Raw genomic sequence first — 26,561 nt, forward strand, 5'->3', positions numbered from 1 at the left:
ACTTAATTTTTATTATTTTTACATTCCCGTGTTTTATTTTTCTAAATTTTAATGTTATTTTATACATTTTTTATATTTCTACATTTCTTAACGTTTAAATTTTACAAATTTTTACCCCATTATTTTACGTGACTTTGATCTGGTTCCATTTTCTGTACAATATTCATTAAAAATTAATTGAAAGTCTCATTAAATATTTTTTAACATTTTTTTTTTCATATCACTACAATTCGTCAGAAGCGTCTTCCTAGTCCTATGATGATCCCGATCCTTGTCGCGGATGCATGGAATCAACGTTATTTGCCATATTATGTAACTGCAGAATATTTTCCGTGATGCCCGGTTGTTGTTGCTGCAAAATTGGCTGCGGTTGTTGCACTAATGGCGTCTGAATTCCGTGCATTTGTTGCACAGACGGCGAAATTGTCGATGTTGGGATTGCGGGCGCCGATAACGACGATGGGGATGTTACGCTCCACGGGTATGACTGTTGTTTGTCTTCTAAAAATATAAAAAAAATTTAAAAAATTAAGAAAATCCAAAAAATTAATGAAATTTTTAACAAACCTTCATCCAGTATGTACTGAAATCGTTCCAATTCCCGGTAATGCCGCAACTTGAGCTCTTCCTCTTCGAGATTTTGTCGTTGGAGCAACAGCATAAGTTGCTTCTTTGTCTTCGACTCGAGACTGCGACTCGTCAAATTTGCACGAACGTTCTCCAAGTTCTTCTGGATCTCCTGTTTTGTCAGCATTCGGAAGAAAAAAACGAAAAAAATTAATAAAAAATGCTAAAATTTCAGGAAAATCGTAAAATGTTGGCCCAATCACCGATTATAAAGAAGCAACTCTAAAGTTGGAATAAATTACTACTCAAAAAAAAAAATTATTTATCAAAAAAAAGTCAGAAACAGGATGATACTTCCGTATAACTTTTTCTTTATCAAGGTATTGCGGGATTTTCTACCTCTTGCAATAAATTAGAAAGAATCACACAACACAGTGGTTAAGTTATAATGATACACTAAGGACTACTTTTAAAAATTTTTACTACATCTACTGTACTTTTTGTTAGTTTTTTACTTGAATTTTAATCACAACACACAAAAAACGCACAAATTATGGAAAATTAGGGTTACGTGAAACAAAAATATGGATGAAATGTACAAAAAATGAATGATTTTTACCACTTTTGAGCGGATAAAGTGCCAATTTTACCCATTGGAGGACTTTGACAACCGATTTTTATGGAAATTATTTTTCAAAAAGGTGAGTTTTGATACGAAAAGAAGTATTTTTTGAAAGTTTTATCCAGAAAGAGTCCAAATTTTGGTCGAAAATATCAAAAAAATATTTTTAAGAGCCAAATATGAGTCGTGCAGCATCAAAAAATGGCTGTAAGGGACTTTTTACCTTCTAAAAGTTTTAAACAACGACGATTTGGGACCCAATATGAATATTTTTGGCTTTTTTGTACTTCAAATGACCTCAAATGTAGGAAAAATTCAAAAATTTTCATCAATTTAAACAATTTTTTGAATTTTCTTAAGAGATTTTGCTCATTTATGTTCTTTAAACGACAAAAAATATTAAAAATTATAAAAAATTTTATCCATCTCGACAACTTTTTAAATTACAAGTAAGATAATTGGTTAATTTTTCCCTTAAAATCTTTTAAAATTTAAAAAATTAATTTTTTCTACGACAAAAATTACGAAAAATTTAAAAAAAATATTTTTCTCGAAAATTTTTATGACTCAAGATTGATATTTGATGCATTTTTCTCTAAAATCCTTAAAAACGTAAAAAATATATATTTTTTTAAAATTAATAATTATTTACCTAATTAATTTTAATTTAATTTAATTATTAGAAAATTTATTATATATTTTTTTATTTTAAAATTATTAAAATTATTTTAAATATTTTATTTTTTATTTTTACTTCAAAAAATTTAAAATAATTTTTTTAAAATAAAAATTTTTTTTTTTGCTTTTGAATAAATAAATTTATTAACTTTGATCCATCAAAGTATTAAAAAAAATTCCTTAAAAAATTCAAAAAATTAATTATTTTACGAAAATCGACAAATTTGCGGCAAATCTCTTAAAATCTCTTTAAAAAATATTTTTAATTTTTTTTTTTTTTTTTTTTTTAATTTATGAATTTTTTTCTTCAGAAAAGTTACTAAAAAAAATTGAAAAATTAAAAAATTTCCAACACAGTAGATTTTTGGTCCGAAAAAATTAATTTTCGCTGCATCAACGACAAAAAAGCAACGAAAATTTCCATGAAACCTTAATGGAAACCGAAAAACGAACAACAAAAAAGCGAAATCGATACCAAATGATGAAAATATTTACACTGCATGATGATAAAATGAACATAAATGTGTTAAAAACATGATAAAAGGATGAAATTTTCCCAAATTTAAAATTAATTTCAGAGAATCCCGCAACCAAGATATTTTTTTTTTATTTAATTTTTTAGCGACAACGAGTTAATTTGTGTTCGTTCTTGTTTTATTTAAGGGCTTTTGTGTGTTTCATTTTTAATTTTTTTTTTATTCGTGTGGTGTTTGGGTGTCCTTTCTTCCAAAAAAAAAATATTTAAAAAAAAATTTTTTTCATGTCATTTTTCTTACAAAATAATTTTCTTACCAAAGTTTTATTTTGCCAGGTAGTAAGAAAATTCCAAGGCGTCGTGCTTGTCGGGGTTGTCGGAGTTACGTTGTTGAATGGAGGAGTAGTACCATGTGAGTTATTGAGAGAATTTGGGGGAAAATTTGATAGTGGTGACGGCGCATATTTAAAGGACTTTTGCGGCGACGTACTTTGCACGCGATTTCGATTATCGGGCGGAAAACTCACGGTAAGCGGATGGGGCATCGGGCTTTGCGGCGTCGACGAGCGACTTTGTACGGGACTTGCACGCGGCGAATATTTATTTTTGCATGAATTCCGTCGTTTTACGTGTTTTTGGACATCAACGCGGGTTTTTCGATGCAATTCCGCTACCGAAGTCAAGGTATGTGCCGTCCGATATCGACACGGATGCTCCAGAGATGAATCTGATGAGTTCGTATCGCTATCCGAATACAACGAAGACTCGTCACTCTCTTCGCCCAGATCGATTTCGGGGTCATGCTCATCATGGAAGTACACGGCACGCTTTTTATACAAATTTCCAAAGGGAATTCGTGCCTTGTGAGTCTTTGTGGTGCCATGAAACGTCGAATATGGATCGTGATAGGGATTTTCTTTCATAATTTTGCCCGACATGGAAAATAAATTGTCACAACTACCCCCGATAATGGGCGTGTCGAGGTAAGCGTAACGCTCTTTGAGGAAATTTCGGGATTTTTTCTTCGTGGAACGACGATTTGTCCTTACAAGATCCTCTAAACTCTGGTATTGATGCGGATCGGAGTGCAAAAAGTCATGCCGCATGGGCGGAGGAGTCGATGGATAGTCCGAGAGTTGTTTGGGCAAGTAACCACGAACCCCGGGATAGTCTGGAGGCACCGAATAATCAAAATTAAAGTGATCATTTTGACGTTTTGCGAAAAATTCTAGATTTTTAGGTGAATTTTCACGCATCAAGTCATAATTTTCACTAATTGTGTTCTCAAGGGACATCAAATTCGACGTTCTAGCATACGGCATCTTCTTCGAATAATCGAAACTGACACTTCGCATCGGATACAAATCCAAATTTCGGTTATTAGCCAAGTTATAACCTTTCATCTTGGGGATATGGAACGATTGGGACTTCAATAAGGGTGAATTTGGGTTGTTAATGTACCCGGGATTTTTGTTCATTGCCAACGACGCCAAGAGCGGATTTTGTTCCAAGGCCATTTGAAGGGCATCTTTCTGCGGAGACCCGATTCCGTTGATGATTTTGCCTCCATAAGGCGATGTTGGACCAGAATTCATCCCGCAATGCTTCGTTTCCGGCACCTGAATGGGACTCGATACGTTCGTGCCGTTTTTATGACGTTGCCCGAGCTCCTGCTGGACCTTCGTGTGGTTCCCTTGGAAGATTTGCTGCAAGTTTTGCGACAAAGATCGCGTGCGATAATGCTTTCCCGTGATATTTGGACCCGTTACGACGCTCGTTTTGCCGCTGGCATTCAAATTCGGGTTGGAATTTGTCATTTGTTTGGCGATTGTGGCATTTCGCGAGGCAGCAAGTTGCGCAAAGTTGTTCGCGAAGGTGAGATTTCGCGACGCGACGACGCCGCTGTCACCACTACTGTTAATCTGACTTGAAAAGGGACCATTTTGAAGAGTATTTTGACGATTCTGAGATTTTTTTAAGAGGGAAGGGGAAATTTTTTGACAACAACACACACGGAAAATGTCACGAAAGTTCAAAAATATAAAAAAAGAAAAGAGAAAATAAAAATAAGTTACAAAATTATTTTTTTTTTTAAACTAAACTAAAATTAACTTAACATGTTGTGACAAATAAATATGTGAAAAAATGAGCGACACAAGAAAAAAAGAGACAGAAGAGAAGATTCGACATTTTTTTTTCTTTGTACAATTTCCCACAGATTTTTTAACGTGCGGTTAGTTGGTGGACTTTTCTGTTTGAATCTTTTAGTAATAAATCACAAAGTTAACGACAAAAAATATGTCATGAGCGACTCCTTTCATCATTTCATTCATGCGAAAACATTCACAAAGTGCATTCTTCGAAAGATTTTTTTCAAAAAAAATATTATTTTACATTCAAAAGGCGAAAAATTCGAGTGAAGAGTTAAATTTTTTCATCAAAGGATGCAAAAAGTAGTTTTGACAATTGAAATAAAAAGGCTTCTGATGAAATAAAACTTGTTGAGAAACCCTTTGTGAGATTAATTTTGAAGTTTTTTCATGTTTCGTAGAAAAAAAATTGTTAGCATTAATTTTTCATTTAAAAAAAATTGTTTATCATCAAAAAAATAAAACGTGCGAACTAAAATAAATTACTTTTCGAGCAATATTTACTAAAAATAAAAATTTTATTGGTAGGGAAATTCAATTTTTCACAGTTTTTTATAAAAAAAAAAATATTTAAAATTATTTTAAATGATTTTTTTGACATTTTTTTAATTTGACAGTTAAAAAATGACAGATGTTAAATTTTTTATTCAAATGTCAAAATTTTTTTAGTTTTTTTTTTATAATTTTTAATAAAAATTGTAAAATTTCAATTCAAAAAATTTAGAAAAAAAATCAAATGTCAAAATTTTTGACAGTTCAAGTTTGACATCTGTCAATTTTTTTCCAAAATTAAATTTTTAACATGTTAAATGTCATCACTTTAAGTAAAAATTCGTAAAAAATCTTTCAAAAACTCCTAAATAATGAAATTACAACAAAAAATTTGTTTTAACTGTCATTTTATATTTGACAGCTGTCAAAAGTTTTTGTGCAAATATCAAATTTTTTTCAATTTTTTAGTATTTTTTCGTAGTTTGTAAAATTTTTTAAGCTAAAAGATTCATAAAACTGAAAAAAAGTTAGAATGTCAAATTTTTGACGTTCAAGTTTGACATCTGTCAATTTTTTACAAATTTTTACTTTTAATATATTAAATGTCACGAATTTATGTTAAAATAAATGAAAAATCAATTAAAAAACTTTTGAATTGAGAAATTAGAGCAAAAATTTTGATTTAACTGTCATTTTATATTTGACAGCTGTCAAAATAAATATCCTTATTTAGGGCTTAAAGGCAAATTTTTAGGCTAAAATGTCACGAAATTAATTGAACATCTCTTTAAATTTGATATTTGATTTAAAAAAAAAATTTAAGCTGAAATGTCAAAAACTGACAGCTGTCATATTTTATTAAAAATATAAAAATTCAAGCATTTTAAAAATTTTTTAAAATAATTTTCAACTGAAGTAATTTAAATTTTTACTCTTGACTTCAAAAATTTTAAAATTTCGTAAGAAAAATTTTTAACAAAAATTCATCTGTCATTAATCTAACTGTCAAAATTAACTTTCGCGCCAATTTTTTCAAAATTTTGTATGAAAAATTGAATTTAACTACCTCCCAGAGCAAATAAATCAATAAAAAAATCAAAACCGGGATGCAATTTTAAAAACTATCGAGCTCCAATGCAAAATTCAGTGAAAATCGGATCCCAACTTACCGTTTCTGCTTCCTCTTGATGCACAATGCGATTAAAGTCCTCACTTTCCACGGTGCCGTACGACAAAAAGCTGTCAGCAGAGACTTGGGAGATTTTTCGTTCGTTCATGTCTAAAAAATAAATTTTTTTTGTTGAATTTCGTTAAAAAAAATTATAAAAATTTCTCACCTAAAGGCTTCAAACCAGCATTCGTCATTGTTATTGTCGTCGTCGTTGTCTCAGGCGGCGGTATTTGTTGCTGAATTTGGATCGGAGTCTGTTGTTGCACCGTCAATCCTTGCAAATTCAGGTTCAATTGTGGCTTCGCGACGATTTGCGGTGTCGCTTGCGGTATTTGTTGCTGTTGAACGACATTTTGCGGTGCTTGAGCTGCAATTTGCGCGGCAATTGTTTGTTGCTGAGGCTGCTGTTGCGTCGCCATTTCCGCGGCATGTTTCGCAGCAGCTGCCGCCGCAGCATCTTGTTGCTCTTTAACGACACTCACAGCGAATCTCGAGATTTTTCGCACTCTTGGCGCTTCCGCAGATGGAGTATTTTCCCCTTGCGCAGGTTGTTGTTGCTGAACAACCTCGGAATAGGTCTTGACATGATCCGAGGGCGACTGTACTTGTTGCGTAATTTCCGCAGCTGACGTCGTGCGACGATTTGTGTGAAGTTTGGCGAGCTCCTGTTCGAGTGCTGACAACGAAACTTTCGGAGGCGTCGGTACGGAATCCTTTTTCGCGGCGAAATTGGGTTCGGGCATCTCTTGCGACGGACTTGAAAGACTCGAAAGCGGCGGATTGACGAAATTCGGGACTGTTGGAAGTTGCAACGACGGCATTTGTGATGAATCTTGACTGTCGCTCGTATTTGGATAGGCAAATACAGCGGGAGAATTGACTCCGGATGTGGCATATCCCTTGGGTGATGATGGACCCTGAATAATTTTTACAAAAAAAATCATTAAAAATTGAAAAAAAAATTTTTTAAATAAAAAATGTGAAAAAGTGCGTTGAAAAAATTTAAAAAGAGAGAAAATTAGAAATAAATTCCAGTTTTGAAGGAAGTTTCTAAAAAAATTTCACACAAAATTAGTTAATTTTTTGATTCTAGTAACAAACATAAAACTAGATCACTATAGAAAAGTTTTAAAAAATGCATGAAATGTGCTTTTGTGCAAATTTTCAATAAATTTCTAATTAAAATTAATGAAATTATGTGATGAATGTGCTTTTTTTACAGGAAAAACGTAAAAATTGGTTTTTGGGAGACATCACACACGCTCACACGTTAAAAATTAAATTAAAAAAATTTTAAAATTAAAAATAAAATAAAAAATTGTGATTTTTTATATTTTTTTGTGGGTCACACGTAAAAACATCTAAAAAAAAAGTAATGATTGGACGATAAAAACCTGAATATTTGTCTGATTATTGCCGTCGGAGATGGTTGTTGTTGTATTTGCTGTTGCCGTCGTCAATTGTGCCAACTTTGATTGTAACTCTGCGATGGATGTTTGTGTTTGTTGGTTAGCGCCCGAGCTAAAAAATTAAAATTTTTGTCAAATTTTATTTTAAAAAATAATTTAGGCCGCTCCAAATGAAAATCAAAAATAAAGTCTGATGCCCCATTTAAAAATTCAAGAAGTTAGTGGGGTAAAAAAAAATAAAAAATTTAAAAATTTTATCAAAAATTACCATTTTTAGGTCTAATTTCATGTAAATTTAAAAAATTTTCAAAAAATTTTAATTTTTTTTATATTAAGAAATTTTTGTATTGAAAAAAATATTTTTCATAAAAATTACTGAATTTATTTTTCTAAATTTTTTAAAAGTTATTTTTCAAATTTCCAATTTTTAATTTTTTTTAACTGAATTTTTTTTTTAAAATAGCAAATCTCAAAATAAATAGTTAAAAAATATCAAAAATATTATTTAACGCTCAAAATTGGTTAAAATTTTTGACATTTTGTATAAAAAAAAAGTATTTATTTTTTTATTATTTTATTTTTTTTATATTTTTTTTCACATTTTTATTTTTTATTTTTTTAATTTTTTTATTTATTTTTTTTAATTTTTTTTTTATTTATTTTTTTATTTAATTTTTTATTTGAATTTTTCAATTATTTTTTAAAAATATTTTTATATTTTTTTATTTTTATTTTTTTAAAAATATTTTTGATTATTTTTTTAATTTTTTTTTTATTTTTTTTTAAATATTTTATTTTTTTTTTTTTTTTTATTTTTTTTTAAATATTTTTTTTTTTTTTTTAATTCTTTTGAATATTTTTTTAATTTTTTTTTTTAAATATTTTTTTAATATATTTTTTTTATATTTTTTGTTTATTTTTAAATTTTGGACTTTATTTTTGATTTTCATTTGCAGCAATCTCAAAAAAAATTCTTACCTATCAGATTTTTCGACGCTACTTTGATGAGACAACCCTCTTTCTTCATTTTGTGGATGCGCAACTGGAACAGTTACCATAACAGGTCCTTGTGTTCCCTCGACGTACATTATTTGGGCTTGCATCTCGATATTCATGTCTGCCGAAGTGCGTCGCGAGTTACAAACGCTCGTATCGTCACGCGACAAAGGTCCCCCCGATGACGTATTGACCGTTGTTACCTCCGAAACTGACGACGTATTATCGTACGATTGAATTTGTTGCTGCAAAAGTTCCGCTTGTGACGGAATTTGCCCATCAACTGCTCGAGGGACACCTTCGCCATCAATTCCATCACTTCCGTCGACGTTTCCAGCATTCTGCGTTGCTGTCGTGGACTCTTTTTTCGTCGAAACATGCGCATGTGTGATATTTTCGAGCTCTTTTTGCAGCTGTTCGAGCGTTTCGGGGAGTTTCATAGCCGCTCCCGATGGCATGGCATCGAGAGCATCACGACTTGGGGGTGCATTGTCAGAAAATTGCTGCTGCGTCGCCTGAAATTGTTGCAATTGGGCTAATTGTGGCTCCGGCATCAATGGTTGTTGTTGATATTCGGCGCCAATTGTCGCCGGATCTTGTAAAATTGTTTGATGCGGTGTCGGAGGAACGGTCATTTGGGTCGTTGTTGCAGGTTGAGATGGGGTTAAGCCCATCGCTTGTTGCAATTGTTGATTTATGAGGGCATGTTGTTCGTCTTGTTGCCATTTTGGGTCGTAAACCATCACTTGCTGCGCTTCCCCAGTCTCGATAGCGACAGGAACGGGCTGACTCGGTATCGGTTGATACTGAACCGTTTGGATTACTTGCTCATTCATGAATTGCGGCGCGGGATTTTGCATCACGGGAGCCGGAACGTTCTGGATTAGCTGTTGTTGCGTCTCGACTACTTGTTGCATCGACACTGCTTGCTGGATTTGTTGCACAGTTTGCGGAATGGGATCTGCTGGAGCGACAGGAACTTGCTCCGGAGCTGATTTTTGCTCATTTTGAGGCATTTTTTCAGCCACAGTGTTATCGGGCAAAATAACCGGACTAATTAGGAATCGCGAAAGTTTCCGGGTTCGTTGCTGGGCCGCTTCAGGCGACGTTTTGGGCGATTCTGGCAACGATTCTTGCTTTGGTTCGACTTGCGGTTGAGTTTCTTGCGTCGTTGATGTTTGATCCGTTTGAACACTCACCGGAGAATCGCTCGGCGACTCAACTTGCGAGTCAGAACCTTGATCCATAACGACAACGCCGTCACTTACGCCGCTCGTTTTCCTCGAGGGATTCGTCGAACCGGCATTTGACCCGATCCCAGACTCACTATAAGCTCCATTGTTCGCAAATTCCCCTTCGCGCATCAAATCGTCAATGCGTTGATTCAAAATATGAGGCTGCGCCGCTCCGAAATCCGAATCCATGGATGGCAACGAGTTCGTTGACGCATTTGAGGAAATTGTCTTGATGCCGCATTCCAAAAAGCCCGAAATAGCAGAGGTTGAAACGTTCAACGGAGCAATATTAAGTACGGTGCCTTGTTCAACAGTCGACGTATCATCTTTCTGCGTTTCAAAACAAAAGGACTACAATAATTTAAGAGGTTAAAAAAATCACTACTGATGCTTTGTTACATTTTTTTTTACTCTTTGTTACTCTTGTTACGTGGGAAGTTACTTTTTTTTCGGTTCAAAACAAAGAAGGAGAAAAATAGAGACAGACAGTAGAAAAACCACACACAAAATCAACAAATAAAAAATTTACGGAGATGGTTCAAACGAAAAAATGAACCAAAAAAGTGACAACTATTTACAAAAAATGCAAAAATTTCTGAAAAAAATCTAAATTTAAATAAAAAAGATGTGCATGGCTACTTTTGGCGAATCTAAGTACATACTTCACAAAGGCACAAAAGCAAACTCTCCAAGCACTAAAATTTTTAAAAGAACGATTCTAAATAAAATTTATATAACTTGTTGATTCACTTTTTGACGTTAAAATCGAATTTTCCATTTAATTTCCAATTTTGAGAATATTTACATGCGATTTAAATCAATTTTTAGGTTCGCATCAACTTACTCACTGGATTTTAACCGAAAATTAAACAAAAAAATTGTTTATGAAATTTTTTGACAGTTAAAAATAATGACAGCTGTCAAAATTTCAGCTAAAATTTATTTTTTTTAATTTTAATAATTTTTTGAAGTGTTGGTTTTGGTTAAAAATTCAATAAATTTGTTCAAAATCTCGAAATTTAATAAAAAAAAAATTAGCTGTCAAATTTTTGACAGATGTCATTTTATCTGAAATGTCATTTTTAATGAAATTTTAAGTAATTTACGATGAAATTTGTATTTTTTACTTAAATAAATGAGAATTTGAAGAAAAATTTGAAAAAAAAACAAGATTTTGAGTAAAAATATGAAGCTGTCATTTTGACAGGTATCAAAAATTTGACATTTAATATTTTTTTCTTAAATTTCTCATTTAGATAGATTAGAATGCTAATTTAAGGGTTTATACTCAGAATAATTTTAAAATTAGCATAATGATTTACTCAAATGAGAAATTAAAGAAAAATATATTAAAAGTCAAATTTTTGACATCTGTCAATTTGACAGTTTTATATTTTTAAGTTAAATTGTTAATTTTTCACACAAGTTTTACTTCAAATTCTGGGTAAAAACCTTTGGTTGGGTAAAAATATTAAAAATTTTAAAAATTTTTATTTTTTAGAGCAAAAAATTTAACTGTCAAAATTTTGACAGTTGTCAATATTAAAAATTTTCCTTAAAATAACAATTTTTGAAGCAAATTTTAGCTGTTTTACGTTGATTTAAATTAAATTAAAAGAAAATATTTCCAAAAAAATTTAAATTTTAGCCAAAAAATTTTTTTAGCTGTCAAAATTCTCAACTGTCAAACCCACAAACTCCTACTGTCAAAAATGCAAAAATGTGAAAGCTCTAAAAAAAATAATTAATTAATGAAAAAAAAATGTGTTCAATGAAAAGTATTTATATCAGGCATGTGTCAAGTTTTCAAGCTCAATTAAATATTTATATCAAAAACTAAAAAATTTCTTGTAATAAAAAAATATTTTTTTTTTTACGAAAACTATCAAAATTTAATTTAAAAAAATTTAAAAGGACGAAAAATGTTGAAAAAATTGAAATATTAAAAAAAAAGCAAACCGACGACGACAATTTTTTTTTAATAAAAATATTTTTTTTTGACAGACAAAATATGACTACTACAAGGAAGAAGAAGAAAAAACTGGAAAACTTACAGATCGATGTCTCTGATGCGTTTTAAAGATAGATCGCTGACGTGTAAGTGATGCATGGCGCACCTAATTTAACACACACCGCAATTTTTTTACATTTTTTTTTTAAAGAAAGAAAAATAATTTTACGTTTTTTAAAACTTCGAGTACAGAAGGACATTAAATTTTAGGCCGTTAAATTCTTGGCAGTGTCAAAATTAAAGAAAAAACAAAAAAAAATACCGAAAAATGTCTTTTTATCTAAATTTTTTGTGTTTTGTTGGATGAAAATGATTTTTTCGGGAAAATTATTTATAGGTAGACAAGACAAGTTTTCATGATTGTTGAACTGAGTGATAAGAGGCAATTATGAGAGCAAGACAAGATGGATGATCGTTTATGATACAAAAAATTAGTAGATTTTTTTTTTTTGTAAGAAAAAGGTTAGTTCCATAGAGAAAACTCATTTTTTTAAAAATAAAAATAGAAGAGAAGCGTTAAAGAAAAACTTAAGAGCTGCCAATTCAATTCCGGTTTAGTTAATAGGAAAGTTGGAAATTCGCATGAAAACGTACCTTTTCAATGTTACGTCGTTGAGGAACCGATGGAACAGGAATTTTATCCGGATTTTGTTTCAACTGCTTGATGATGTCTCGAACCATTTCGATGAATACTTGGCTTTGGGAGTCTGCTAATAAGTCGTTATGAACCTAAAAAAAAGAAATTTTGTTAAAAATTTAGAAAAAATTATTTTGAAAAATATTCAGAATTTAAAATTTTTAAATTTTCAAAATTTGAATAAATTATTCAAAAATTTAATTTAATTTATTAATCATTTTATAAATTTTAATTGATTAAAATGTAAAATTAATTATTTATTTAAAAAAAATAGTTAAAATCAAACTAAATTTAATTTTAGATTTTATTAACTCAAAATAATTTTTAATTAAATTTATTTTGTTAAATTTAATTTTTTTTTTCAAATTATCTAAGAATTAATCAATAAAAGAATTAAAATATATATTATTTTTTTTCAGATAAATTTTATTATAATTAATTTTTAAAAATTTTTATTTAAATTAAATTAATTATAATTTTTTTAAAATTAGAATATTTTTTTTAAATTCTTTAATTTTTTAAAAAAATTTCAAAAATAAATTTTATTTTAAAAAATTTCTAATTGATTTTTTTGTTTTAATTAAAAATTTAAATAAATTGATTTAAACAAATTTTAATAATTTAAAAAAAAAAATAATTTAATTCAATAAAAATTAAAAAAAAAATTTAAAATAAATTTTAATTAATTAAAAAAATTCAATTAAATTTGTTTTTAATTAAAATAAATTAAAATTTTTATTTTAATTAAAAAATAATTAATTTTTAAGATTTTCTTTAAAATTTAATTATTTATTATTATTTTTTTTTTTTAATAAAAATTAAATTATATAATTAATTTTAATTAAAGAATTTAATTATTTATTATTATTTTTTTTTAATAAAAATTAAATTATATAATTAATTTTAATTAAAGAATTAAAAAGTTATTTAAATTTCTTTAAATTAACTTTAAAAAATTTAAATTAATAAAAAAAATAAAATATTAAAATTTTTTTATTTTAATTAAAATTAATTAAATTTATTTAATTAATTAAAATTTATTTATTTTTATTTTTTTTCAGTTCTTACCAAATTTCGTGCGATATCAATGGGATTCACATCGATGATGTCAAACTTGAACGTGATCGTCTTCGGTTTATTTTCCATCTGACACTCAACCAGAGGTCCATCGACACTCAAAACAACCAATTTGGGATTTCTCTCTGCCGAATTATTCACTCTGCGACTCTTGCTTGGTCTCTTATTCGAGGGCGTCGTCGTGCCTGTCGCTGGTTTCGAATCTGGCGTATTTTGTGCGGGAACATTTGACTGCGATTGACTTTGTTGCAATGCCGTCGTCGGAGTATTTTGATCGGAAATTTTTCTCGCTGGCGGCGGTTGTTGTCCCGTCGTAACAGGCGTCATTTCCAAGGGTTTTTGCGGCGGTTGCTGATGAATTTGCGGCGGCGCAACCGGATTTGGCTGCGATACGGGAACTTGATTTGTGTATTGCGGTTGCTGTGCCGGCGTCACGTACTGCGCAGGTTGAGAAGTTTGTTGCTGGGGAGCATTTTGCTGCGAAACGGGCGTCATTTGCGCCGGGATTGGGGGCTGTTGATATTGCGGCGCAACGACAGGCGTCGAAATGACGGGAACTGAAGGTCTGGGTTGTGGCACGGAAGCGGGAACTTGCTGCGGAATCGATTGTTGTTGCTGCGAAACTGCAGTTTGCTGAATTTGAGGAACGGGAGTTGTCTTCATGACGGGCACTTCGATGGAAATTTGACCCGGAGCAGCTTCGCCCGAAGGAGGAATGTTTTGAATTGTCTGTTGTTGCTGCTGAACGGCGAGATTTTGTTGCATCAGGATATTTTGCTGTTGTTGCCATTGCAGCATTTGCGCTTGATCGATCGTTTGCTGCGCCGCTGCCTGCTGCTGATGCGTTGGCGTCGTCATATTTTGCATTTGGACTTGTGCAGCTTGAACTGCTGCTGCTTGTTGAGCTTGCTGAAGCGCCAATTGCTCCGCAAACAATTTCTGTTCAGCCAACAACTTTTGTTGCTTCTGTTCTTTCTCCAACCGGATCTGCGTTTGTCGCTCCGATCGATCTTTCAGCAACGTTTGAACCTGAATTTTCAACAATTTCGCTACTGGCGGCACATCTTCGTCCAAAATCAGCCCAGATTTGCACATTTCGTGCGACATTTCGTCAAAATTGTCCGTTTTCGTGTCAAAATCGAACTGAATCGCCTCATTTTCCTTGTGCTTGTTCACCCGTTTCTTCGGATCCATTATTCGCAAACGGAATTCAATCTTTGTCGCTTCCGGATTTTGAATAAAAGTCTCCCGACTTATCGGTTCTAACCGAATCCCGGTGTCATCCATGAAAAATGGGCTATTTAACAGTTCCTTACAATTCGGTCTCACATCTTTGTTCAGTTGAGTACAGCGCGAAATAATTTCCTTCACATCGGGATTCTCGATTTTGTCGAAACTCGCAGGTTTGACACCTTGCACGACTTTTCGGTAGATTTGCGCGGGCGTTGAACACTCGTTGTACGGATATTCGGACGTTGCCATCTCCAACATGCACATGCCAAAGGCATAAATGTCGACAGCTTCGTCGTAGTGCTCTTCGTACATTTCGGGCGCCATGAATTCCGGCGTTCCTAAAATAAAAAAAAATAATTTTATTTTAAAAATGATGGAAAAAAATTTATTTAAAAAAGGAAAAAAAAAATTAAATTTAATTTTGAAAATTGAAAAAAATTAAAATTTTATTTTAAAAATAAAAAAAAAAAATTTTATTTTAAAAAAAAAAAAAAAATAAATTTAATTTAAAAAATTAAAAAAAAAAAATTAAAAAACATTTTAAAAATTAAAAAAAAAAATTAAAAATTTTATTTTTTAAAAAAAAAAAAAAATTTAATTTAAAATAAAAATAAAAAAAAAAATAAAATTTAATTTTAAAAATAAATAAAATTTATCATAAGAAATCTTAAAAATTGTCATTTAAAAAACGAAAAAAATTAAAATTTAATTTTAAAAAAAAACTTAATTTTTAAAAAAAATTAAAATTTATCATAAAAAATCTTAAAAATTGTCAAAAACTCACCAATCACAGACTTTGCAAAACTCCGATTCTTCAACGTAGCCAAACCCAAATCGCCAATTTTGACGCTGCCCGTTGTTCCCGTGATGAAAATGTTGTCGCACTTCAAGTCGCGATGAATAATTGGCGGCGAACGGGAATGCAGGAAATACAAGCCCTTCAAAATTTGTCGGCACCACGATTTTAACACTTTTGAGTTGATTTTCTTGAAGCGACGCAAGTACCTGAAACGATAAAAAATTAATTTTAGTTAAAAATGTCGGCGAAAAATTTGCGTAAGAAACGTGTCATGATGATTCATTTGCGAATCCTGATCCAAAGTGTCCCGACATGACCTGTACGTGCGTATAAAACGTCCTGTTACTCCCAAAAAAGGCACATTCTGTTTGTTTTCTTCGTTAAATGTACAAGTATCTCCTTAAATTTCGCTAAAATGTCGGATCATCTCATTCCTCCAGTCAAGTATCCGCAGGATATGCAAAGTATCATCGATATTGTCACGCGTCAAATGGGTAAGTTTTGAAAAAAATCTTAATTTTTTAACATTTTTCTAATAATTTTTCATTTTTTACAGAAAACCGCAATCGTCTCAATGCTCTTTGGGATGATTTCAACTCAAATGGGGTCGATTGTGGTCCATACGAGTCGGAAGAAGAGCCAACTAATCCCGATTTTTGCGGTGCAAAGCCCAAAAAGAAACGTGTGGTAAGTTTTTTCCTTTCAAATCTTTCTAAAAATTTTTTTTTAATTAATTTTTTCTCTTTTCAGAAAACTTTTTGCTCGTTTTGCAAGCACATCGGGCGTCCCAAATGCGTTTTCAAGTCGCATGTCGTCAAAGATTGTGAGCGCTTGAAGAGTCATGTCTGCACAAATTGCAACAAAACGGGACACACTCCCGCTTATTGTCCCGAGGAGAAGAAGATCAAGGACGAGTGATCAACAAAAATTTAGTTTTTAAGATATTTTTAGAGTTAAGATTTTTTTGTAACACTTTTGAGACAAATTTTGAATCATTTGAGATGATGACAATAAATATTTATATTATGGCACGTATTTTTTAGGCCATTACAATTATGAAATGTGTTTCAAGTTTTTTCTTGTTAGGGCATTTTTGGAAAAAATTTTTTTACATAGTTTTAAATATTTTTGAAAAAATAAAAAAAATAAAGAATTTTTCAAAAAAAAATTATGAAAATTAAGTAATGAAAAATAGAGAATAAATTTAAAAAATGTAAAAATAAAAGCAATATTTTTTTTCGAATACAATTTAAATTTTGTAACAAAATTTTATTTTTTTTTAATTTTTTACTAAATTTTAAAATTTTAGAATCTAAAACCGTTTAGGGCAACAAATAAAAATTTGAATATTTTTTTTTCATTAAACTTTGAATTTTTTTATTTCAATTTTAAATATTTTATTCAATTAGGTAAATTAATAAATTTTCTTTATTTTTATTATTTTATTTCTTAATTTTTTTTAAAATATTATTAATTTAAAAAATGGAAATGAAAAATTTAAATATTTAAGTTAAAATACAAAAAAAAAAATTTAAATTTTTATTAATCTAAAAATATTAAAATTTAGTAAAAAAAAAATACGTTTTTATATTTAAAATTTTTTTTAAATTTTTTTTCTATTTTTTTAAAAACTTTATCGTGAAATTCGTAAATAAAACTTGTAAAGAAAAAATATTCTTAAAAATGTAAAAAAATAATTTTTGCTCAAAAATTAATACAAAAGTTTCACATTATTAAATTTAATTTAAAATTTTCTATATAATTAATTTAATTTTTTTTTCAATTTTTAAAAATAAATCCAAAAACTTGAGAAATTCTTCACAAATTTCAAGTTTTTGATGTTGGTTAACTTCAAAAAATTTTTTGAATAATATTTAGAAGATTTTCAAAACCCGAATTGATCTCAATACTTACGACTTGAGTGTTCCTGACAACATAAGCTCCGTCACAAGTACGATATTTTTCTTCTTATTTCCCGTGGATGTCTCCCAATAATTGTAAAATCTCACAATATTCGGATGTTGCAACTTTTTCAACATTTCAGCTTCTTCACGGAAACGAGCTCTCTCTGTTTTATTAACTTTTTTGTCCTAAAAAAATTTTTTTTTATTAAATTTTTAAAATTTTTCCTTTAAAATTTAATTTTCTTACCAAAAGTTCGCACCATGCAACTGCAACTCCCGTTTGAGTATCCAATCCGCGATAAACCGTTTTGAACGAACCACGCCCGACTTCCTTGTCATACTTGAAAAATCTTCCGCAAGGCGAAACGCAAACCGGCTCGTCTTCACTTTCGTCTTGATCGCGTTGTTTCTTCTCCGCCTGCTGCTTCTCGAATTGCTCCGGATCGTAAATTGGTCCGTATTGCACAAGTTTCTTCTCGTCCGTTTTGAATTGTTCCTCGAGATTTTCCGCTTCGCGCGACAAAATTTCAATGTTGTCATCGAGATTTCGCGGAAATTCCGTTTCGACGGTCTCGTTGTCGAAATAGTTGATTTTCGAGAGGGTGACATGATTTTGGTTCTCGAGAGATTTTCGGATGAAGCGGTAGTTGGAGTGTCGGATAGTGTCATAAGGGGTCTGTTGCTGTGTTTGGGGCTGTTTATCCGGCGGAACGTTGCTATTTTCCTCGGAATTGTTGTTTTCCTGTTTTTTCGTTTCTTCAGCCATGCCGCGTAAGATTCGTGGATCGCTCGGTTTCAGTCCCTGTTCGAGTTGGAGTTGTTCGCGTGCGCGCTTGAGTTCGATTTCGCGTTCGACGCGCTGCAAAAGCTCCTCGAGAATCGGAAAGACAATCTCCTGCGTTACAACTAAGAGTTTTTCGCTATTTTTATCACTATTTGGCTTCTCTTGTGGCGTTTCCTTTGTTTTTGTTACATCAGCCTTGTGAGTTACGACAGTCGTTTCCTCGTTCTTTGGTCTTGGGGCCTTACTTGGACTAAATTGACTCGATAATTTGGGTTGTTCGAGCGCTTCGTGCGCCGAATCGGCACTCACTTGACGACTTGCAGCCTTTTGCGACTTTTTGACCGAGCCGGAACGCGATCTTGTGAGTTTTCCAGTGACGCCCGCTACTTCGCTGATGATCCGACTGAAGATGGAACTCGGTGTCGTCGGCTGCTGCTGCTGCTCACTACCACTACTACTTACACGACTACTTTGGCTATTAATGTTGTTGTTGATATTCACGGCGACGCTTGTTGTTGATGATTTTACTGAAGAAGAAGTTACTGGCGAATTGTTACTACTATTGTTATTATTATTCACAGAAATGTTTGATGATGGCACCACGCTGGCGTTCGTTGACGGATGCGACGGCGATGAGTTTGTCGTCGACGATGCCGATAATGAACCGTATTTCTTCGTGCGAGTTAGGACGCGTTGACAAACGTAACTTGAACTTCTGAAAAAAAGAGAGAAAAAAAATTAAAAATATTAGAAAAAAATTTTTTATTTTTTTTAAGTTTGTGAAATAATTTTGACAGATGAAAAATTAACTAAAATTTCATTTAAAAATTTTTATTAAAAAATTTTTATTGAAAAAGATTTAAAAAAATTCTCGAAAATTAAAATTTTTGAAAAATATTAAAATTTAAAATTTTTTGACGTTTGAAAATTTGACAGATGACAATTTAATTTGATAAAAATTTTTAAAACTTAAAAATTCTTTAATTTATTCAAAAATTTGATTTGAAAATTTCATAAAATTTTATTTAGAATTGAACTTTCAAATAAATTTTTGACAGCTGTCATTATTTTTTGTAAAATGACATATCAATTTTTTCACACAAAATTCAAACTTTTAACACTTTTGGATATTTTTAGCTAAAAATTTATCAAAAATAATCGAAATATTTCGTAAAAAAAAATTCCATTAGAATTTTGACAGCTGTCATAAATAAAATGTCAAAATTTTGACAGAAATGTGAATTTTAGAACAATTTAAGATATTTTCAATTGAAAACTTAAAAAAAATAAAATTTTGATACAAATCCTTGTTAAAAATTAATTTTCATCAAAAAAAAATTTTGACAGCTGTCATTTTTCAAATGTCAGAATTTTGATGGAAACGTCAATTTTGGAACATTTTGATGCATTTTTCATTCAAAATATTAAAAAAAATGTAGAAATTTAAAATAAAATTTATTTTATATACAAAATGAATTTTTATCAATAACTTTGACAGCTGTCAAATGTCAAAATTTTGACAGAATGTATACTTTAGAACATTTTGATGATTTTTTCTTAAAAAAACACTCAATAAATGTTAAATTAAAAAAAAACAGCAAAATGCTATTAAAAATGAATTTTCATCAAAAAAGTTTTTGACAACTGTCAAAAGTTAAACGTCAAAATTTAGAAAAAATGTAAATTTTTAAACAATTTGAAAATGTTTCAATTTGAGGCTTTTCAAAAATAGAAAAAAATTATAAAATTACTACAATTTGTTGTTAAAAATTAATTTTTATCAAAATATTTGACAGCTGTCAAAATTTTGATAGAAACGTGAATTTTAGTACATTTTCATGTATTTTCAATTGAAAACTTTCCAAAAATATAAAATTTTGATAAAAAAAGCTTTACAAATCTTTAAAAAAAATAATTTGGAATTAAAAAAAAAATTTTGACAGCTGTCAAATTTTAACAAATGACAAATGTCAAAATTTTTATTAAAAAAAATTTTTTTCACTAATTAAATTAATTTTAAAAAATTTTTAGGTCATTTTTATAACAAATTTTAGATTTAAAGCCAAAATTTGTAAAAATGAAAACTTTTCTGTCAAAATTATTTCACGAACTCACCCGATAAGCACTTAAGTCTTAAGATCATTAAAAAAATCTTTTACTTATTCATACATTAAAAATATAAAACAGATCATCTCGACTTAGAAACTTTTAGTATTTAGTCAAGAGCAATTAATCAGTGGAATTTCCGTTGCACTGCTGCACAATTTTTTATTGCTTTATTTTATTACGTCTCTTCCATTTAAAGACGAATGAGAACACTACGTTATCGCTAAATATTACTTAATTCTCTTTTTGTTTTATTTTTTACAAACAACAACAAAACGGGACGAAACAAAACTATCACATGTTCACACAAGAAAATTAGTTTGAAAAAACACAAAAAGTAAGTCTTCTTCTCACAAAAACCAAAAATTAAATAAAAAAAAAATTTTTAACAGACATCAAAACAGCACGACAGAGGGAGAAAAGGAAAGGAGAGAGCGAGAGATGAATGAATTATTTTTTATTTTCTCGAAAAATGACTCAGTTAAGGTGTTTTCGGAATGTTTTGAAATGTTTTGCATTGATTTTGTTGATTTTGGATTGTAGGTACCTGTATGGACTCGTACTCGTCGTGTAGCAATGGAACGTTTTTTGTTATTTACAGCAGTGAATGAATTGTAAGTAGGTAAGTGTTAATATTGGTAAAAATATATGAATGACTAATCAGCTGTTTTTGTTCGTGTACTTTGGATGATGATGAAAAAGTTGCAAAAAAAATCAAAACAAAGCAGGTTTTTTTTTTCATTTTGGCGAGAGATGACAACGTTAGAGAGCGGAACTGCGTTGGACAAAAGTTCATGAACAGACATTTGAAGAGTTTTTGCGTTAGTCAAGGCTGAAAGCGGATGGAGGAAGTAATTTTTTGGCAGAAAATCGATAATTGTATGAAGTTAATGTGGATTTTTGAAGGAATTTTTAATGACAAGAAGTCTCAAAAGGTAAAATTTTCACTTTTAATTATTTAAAAAGGTACTTTTTGATACAAAAAGACAAATTTAGTGAAGAAATTTCGAATAATATTACTCAATGAGGAAATTTTTTTTAAAAGTAACAATTTTTTTCTTTAATATTCCTCCAAAATTTATTTAAAAATTTAAAATTAATTTTTTTAGGTATTTCAAATTAAATTTTGATTCGAGTTTTTCAAAATTTTCAATAAATTGTAAAATTTTTAATAAATTTTTAAAAATATTTAAAATAAATTAAATAAATAATTAAATTTAAAAATTTATTTATTTAAAATAAAAATTCAATAAAATTTAAAAAATATATTTTTTCAATTGATATCCTTAAAATTTTAAAAATTTATTTCAAATTTCATGATTTTTTTAATTTGTCAAATTTTTACATTATTTAAAGCTCAATAATGAGAAATTATTCTCAAAAATTTCATCTATTTTAATTTTTTAAAAACTTTTTTTAATATTTTTACAGTTTTATCTCAAAAAGCTTCAAAATCTGCAATTCTCCTATCAAATTTTTAAATTTATCAAAGAAATATTTTAAAATTTAAATTATTGATTAGATTTTAGAGTTCTAAATTTGCTTTAAAAAAATATTTCTTTAAAAAAAAATTAAAAATTCAATAAATTAAGATTTAATTAATTAAATTAAGTTAATTGAAAATTCTTTAATTTTCTTGAAATTTTAAACTAAAATTATCATTTTGTATTTTTATTAATTAAAGTGTCACGAATTTAGAATTTAAAATTATTTTTAAAATATATTTTTCAAGATTTTCATTAAAAATTTTGCATTAATTGTCTCTTGTTTCAGCAAATTTTAATCATCAAAGTCAAATTTGGGTTTAATTTTTTTTTTTAATTTTTTAAATTTTTTTTTAATTTTTTAAAATTTTTTTTTAAATTTTTTAAAATTTTTTTTTAAATTTTTAAAAATTTTTTTTTTAAATTTTTTTAAAAATTTTTTTAAAAATTTTTTAAAATTTTTTTTTTAAATTTTTAAAATTTTTTCTTTTAATTTTTGTTCATTTGATATCCCATAAACTTCAAATTTCTTTAACAAAAAACCCAAAAATCCACAAAAACTATTTTTTTTAATCAACTTTCATCAAAACTGCCGAATTTCGTCACATTTTTATACCGGATTTTAGGTAGTTGACTTTTGAACCCGAACCAATGCGTCGCCAATGCAAAATATTCGCATAAATAATATTTTTTGTACTCTTTTCAAGGCTTTTTTTTAAAGGTGTGTCACATACAAACCACGAAACATGTACCGAAAGTAATTAAAAACCACACCTCCGTTTACTTTTTCGCAGCGAAAATCGATCCTTTGAGCTCATTTGCGGATTTTCGCAACTTTTCCACGAGATGACGACAATTTTTTTTCAATAATTTTTCATGACTGCCGAAAAATGACGTCGGAATGTGTCACGATGATGATTTTTTTGCGATTAGTCACTCACTCTGAATGAATCATCTTTCGTTCGATTTATGGCAAAAGGTGTTTGGAAGTTGAATTTTAATGAAATGAAATGAAACGACGAGCAGGACAGACAAAAAGACACGAGAGAGAGATACTCACTTTGTCTTTAGCTGATTGTGAGATCCTGATCGTTTTGCGGAAAGATTTCCGGTCGTCGCCTGCTGATTGCTGTTGTTGATGATATTCGTGCTGTTGCTGCAGGGCGTCGTCGTGGCGTTGTTATTCAGTCCGAATTTTGTGCTGCTGCCGCTGTGCGAGGACTGGTGTGCAATGAATTCGGCGCCGCGACTCACGAGATGCGCCCGACGTGCGGAATTGCTCAGACCGCCGCCGCCGCTACTTGGCGATGTGCTTTTGCGATTGTGTGACCCCGATTTGCCGGAGACACGTTGATGCGACAAATGCTCGATATTTTCCTGTTCCGCGAGCTCCGGATGATCGAGCCTTTGGTGACTTTGCAGATGGTGATGGTGCAAATTGTTGCTCGTTGGCGTGCCTTGACGCGCACTTGACGCAGTTGCGGTTGAATTACTTCTTACGACTAAAGGAGTAGCCACCTCCACTTGTGCTGTGTTGCTTTTGAGTGGTTCGTTTATGAGTTTTAAAATTTTTTAATTTTTTTTTAGGTTTCGCGGGAAAAGAAGAGAGAATGCGAGGTCAGGCAAATGATTTTTAGGATTACGAGACAATACAAACGAAAAAAAAACTAAAGGGAATGATAGCACTTTAACGAAAAAATTCACTTTTTTGTACAAAATATTTACAGACACTTTACAAAAGTTCTTTCTAAGTCTGTGCAATTTCTTATTATTAGCTCTGAGTGGTGACTAGTTACTATTTTTTGCGAATTGCAACACGATAAAATGATAGAATAAAAGAGAAAAAGAGAGAGAGAAAAATGTATGTGTGAAAAAAAGAGAAGAAAAAATATGCAAAACGTTAAAAACTGCGTGAATAAGCTTGATTTTTATTTTAATTTGATAAAAAAATCGTGTTTAAAAAGCAATCCTAAACTCCTACCTGAGATTTTTTTTAAATTTTATTCTGAGAAATATTTTTAAAATTTATTGCATGAAAAAAATTCTTCAAATTTTGAATTTTTTATGAAATTTTTGATGCAAAGCGTGATTTTTAGGGCAAAAAGCTTAAATTTATAAGAATTTTTAAATTTATTTATTAAATTTTAATTAAATTTTAATTTAATTTTTAATTTTTTTTAATTTAATTTTTTTAATTTAATTTTTTTAATTTGATTTTTTTAATTTAATTTTTTTTTAATTTTATTTTTTTGTACTTTTAATCTAATTTTTAAATTTAATTTATTTTTTTTTAATTTTAATTAATTATAATTTAATTGCTTAAAATTGACTTAAAAAGACATTTTATTAAAAATTAAAATTTTTTTTTAATTATTATTTTTTTTTTCATTAAAATCCACAAGATGGCGTTAAAGTTGATTTTTCTTTTGAAAATTTTATTTTTAATTTTCACATATTTTTTAAAAAAAATTAATTAAAATTTCTTCAAAAAGGATCTATAAATGATTAAATTTAATTAAAAAATTATAATTTCTAATTTTCCTTTTCAAGAAAAAAATATCAATAGAGGGCGCTTTTACTAATTTTAATGAATTTTTTAACCTTTTTTTTTTTAATTTATTCAAAATTCATGAAATTTTAATACTGTTATTTTACTTTTTTTAGAAAAAAAAATTTTATTAAAATTAAAAAAAAAAATTTTTAATTTTATTTAAAATTTCAAAATTTAATTTTTTTTTTTTAATTTTAAAATATTTAATCGCCAGAGGGCATTAAATTTTTGAAAATTTTAATTATTTTTTTTTTCATTAAAATCCACAAGATGGCGTTAAAGTTGATTTTTCTTTTGAAACATTTTTTTTAAATTCTCACATATATTTTTAAAAATTTTAATTAAAATTTCTTCAAAAAAATTTCAATTTTCCTTTTCAAGAAAAAAATATCAATATAAAAATTTGAAATTTTAATACTTTTACTTAAAAAATATTTTTTTTTTAGATCAATTTTTACTTAAATTTTTAAAAATATTCGATATTTTTTAAAAAAAATCCTCAAGAGGGCAATTTCTTAAAAATTTTTGAAAAATTGTCTTTTTTAGAAATTTGAAAATTTTTTTCATACAAAGTTACAATTTGAAGAATTTTTTTCCTTTAATTTTATTTTAATCCTTTCTAAATTCTGACCTTTAAACGACAAACCAACTCCCAAAAATTAACAAAGAAACCCTAAAACTCCCATAACCTTTCTTTTAAAGCAAAGCCGCATGAAAAATTAAGCCTAGCAGTGTTTTTTTTACTCAAACTATTAACAAGAGATCAGCAAAGCCAAGTCTCAAAAATCACAAACAACGAAAAAAACGAGAAGAAAGTCAAGAAACTAGTCAAATTTTCAATAATTACCTTGTGTAGGGATTTCCCTGGGCTCTAGGATCCCTTTGCGTCGCATTATTTCGTCGACCTATGTTGTCGGTTTGTGATGGTCGTTGACCCAATTCGCACAAATTCTGTCCAATTTTCGATGCTTTTTTCTCTCAACGGTGCCACAAACGAAAATTTTCTTCTTTGATTCGTTTTTCTTCTTCTTCTCTTTGACGCGACAAGTACAAAATATATGCTTATTGTTAAGTAATCCTACGTATATTTATTTACAAAGGAGCTTGTTGACGTGATATTGGATTTCCTTTCAAAATATATTCGTTCCAATATTGCAACAATTTCCGTTAGTTTCTACGTTGTATTTACGTGTAAGACGTTCACGAAAAATAAAATATATACGCTAGCTCTAAATAAAACCGATTTTTGTTTGTTTGTAGAATTTTGATGAAATTTGGCAAAATGAGTTTTCCAGAATTGATTTTTTTTGCTTCGTCTATGAATTTATTGCGGTTTTACTACTACTGCTTTCCAATAAACGTTGATTTATTCTGAAAAGAGAAAGAAAAAATAATTTTAGTAAAAAATTTTGTCAATAGAGGGCGTTGTTTAAGTTGATATTTGTCAATAGATGGCGCTTTATAAGAAATGAATTTTAAGAAAAATTGTAAAAAAAATATTTTTTTGTAACAAACAACTCGCGAAACATTCCAAAATCTAAAATTTGATAATTTTTAAAATAAAAGACTCAATAGATGGCGCTTTAAAATCCAAACTTAATTTAACTAAAGTTTTCTATTGATGAATTTAACTCAAAAGAATAAATTTTCTAAATATTTTTACTAAAAATATAATTTATCAAAATTTTTTAGAAAATAATAAAAATAAAACTTGAACCGTAGATGGCGCTTTATTATTTAATTTCTTCAAAAATTAGCTTTTAAATGATTTTTATGAAATAATTTAAGCAGGAAGTCAACTTTAGAGCATTTTTGACTAAAACTCTTTACAATTTCTCAAAAAAAAATTTAAAATAATTATAAAATTTTGAACGATAGATGGCGCTTTGTAATTTAAATTCTTTAAAAAGCATCTTTTAAGTGACTTTTAATAAAAATTTAAAAGAAGGAAGTCAAATTTTGAGCATTTTTAAAATTAAAAAAAAGTGTTTTAAATTAAAAAAAAAATTCATACGGTAGATGGCGCTTTATCATAAAAATCATTTAAAAACTAATTTTTGAATTTAATTTTAGTAAAAATTTAATATTTGAAGTAAATTTTAATACGTTTTTGACTGAAATAAATATTTTTTGTAATGAAACTCTTAAAAATCTTCAAAATCATAGATGGCGCTTTATCA

The 26,561-nt window shown here is 29.1% G+C and overlaps 1 protein-coding gene across 2 annotated transcripts; it reads right to left on the bottom strand.

Moving 5' to 3' along the window:
• LOC134835954 (serine/threonine-protein kinase Wnk) lies at positions 1 to 25,358 on the bottom strand. 2 transcript variants are annotated; one of them, XM_063851007.1, is made up of 14 exons: positions 25,229 to 25,358; positions 17,704 to 18,955; positions 17,467 to 17,642; positions 15,538 to 15,758; positions 13,512 to 15,091; positions 12,401 to 12,535; positions 11,850 to 11,912; positions 8,543 to 10,146; positions 7,550 to 7,676; positions 6,322 to 7,072; positions 6,154 to 6,263; positions 2,660 to 4,306; positions 568 to 739; positions 1 to 501 (listed from the first exon to the last, which is right to left on the bottom strand). In XM_063851007.1, exons 2-14 carry the CDS (start codon positions 18,220 to 18,222, stop codon positions 254 to 256), a joined length of 7,353 nt encoding a protein of 2,450 aa, XP_063707077.1. In that variant the 5' UTR covers positions 18,223 to 18,955; positions 25,229 to 25,358; the 3' UTR covers positions 1 to 253. The 2 variants fall into 2 exon arrangements, with proteins under 2 accessions (XP_063707077.1, XP_063707078.1); XM_063851008.1 differs by lacking the exon at positions 25,229 to 25,358 and adding an exon at positions 22,891 to 22,900 and having other exon boundaries at positions 17,704 to 18,952.
• Between the last annotated feature and the right edge of the window lie 1,203 nt (positions 25,359 to 26,561).

The sequence above is a fragment of the Culicoides brevitarsis genome, chromosome 3 (assembly GCF_036172545.1).
Source record: "Culicoides brevitarsis isolate CSIRO-B50_1 chromosome 3, AGI_CSIRO_Cbre_v1, whole genome shotgun sequence".
NCBI classification, from domain to species: domain Eukaryota; kingdom Metazoa; phylum Arthropoda; class Insecta; order Diptera; family Ceratopogonidae; genus Culicoides; species Culicoides brevitarsis.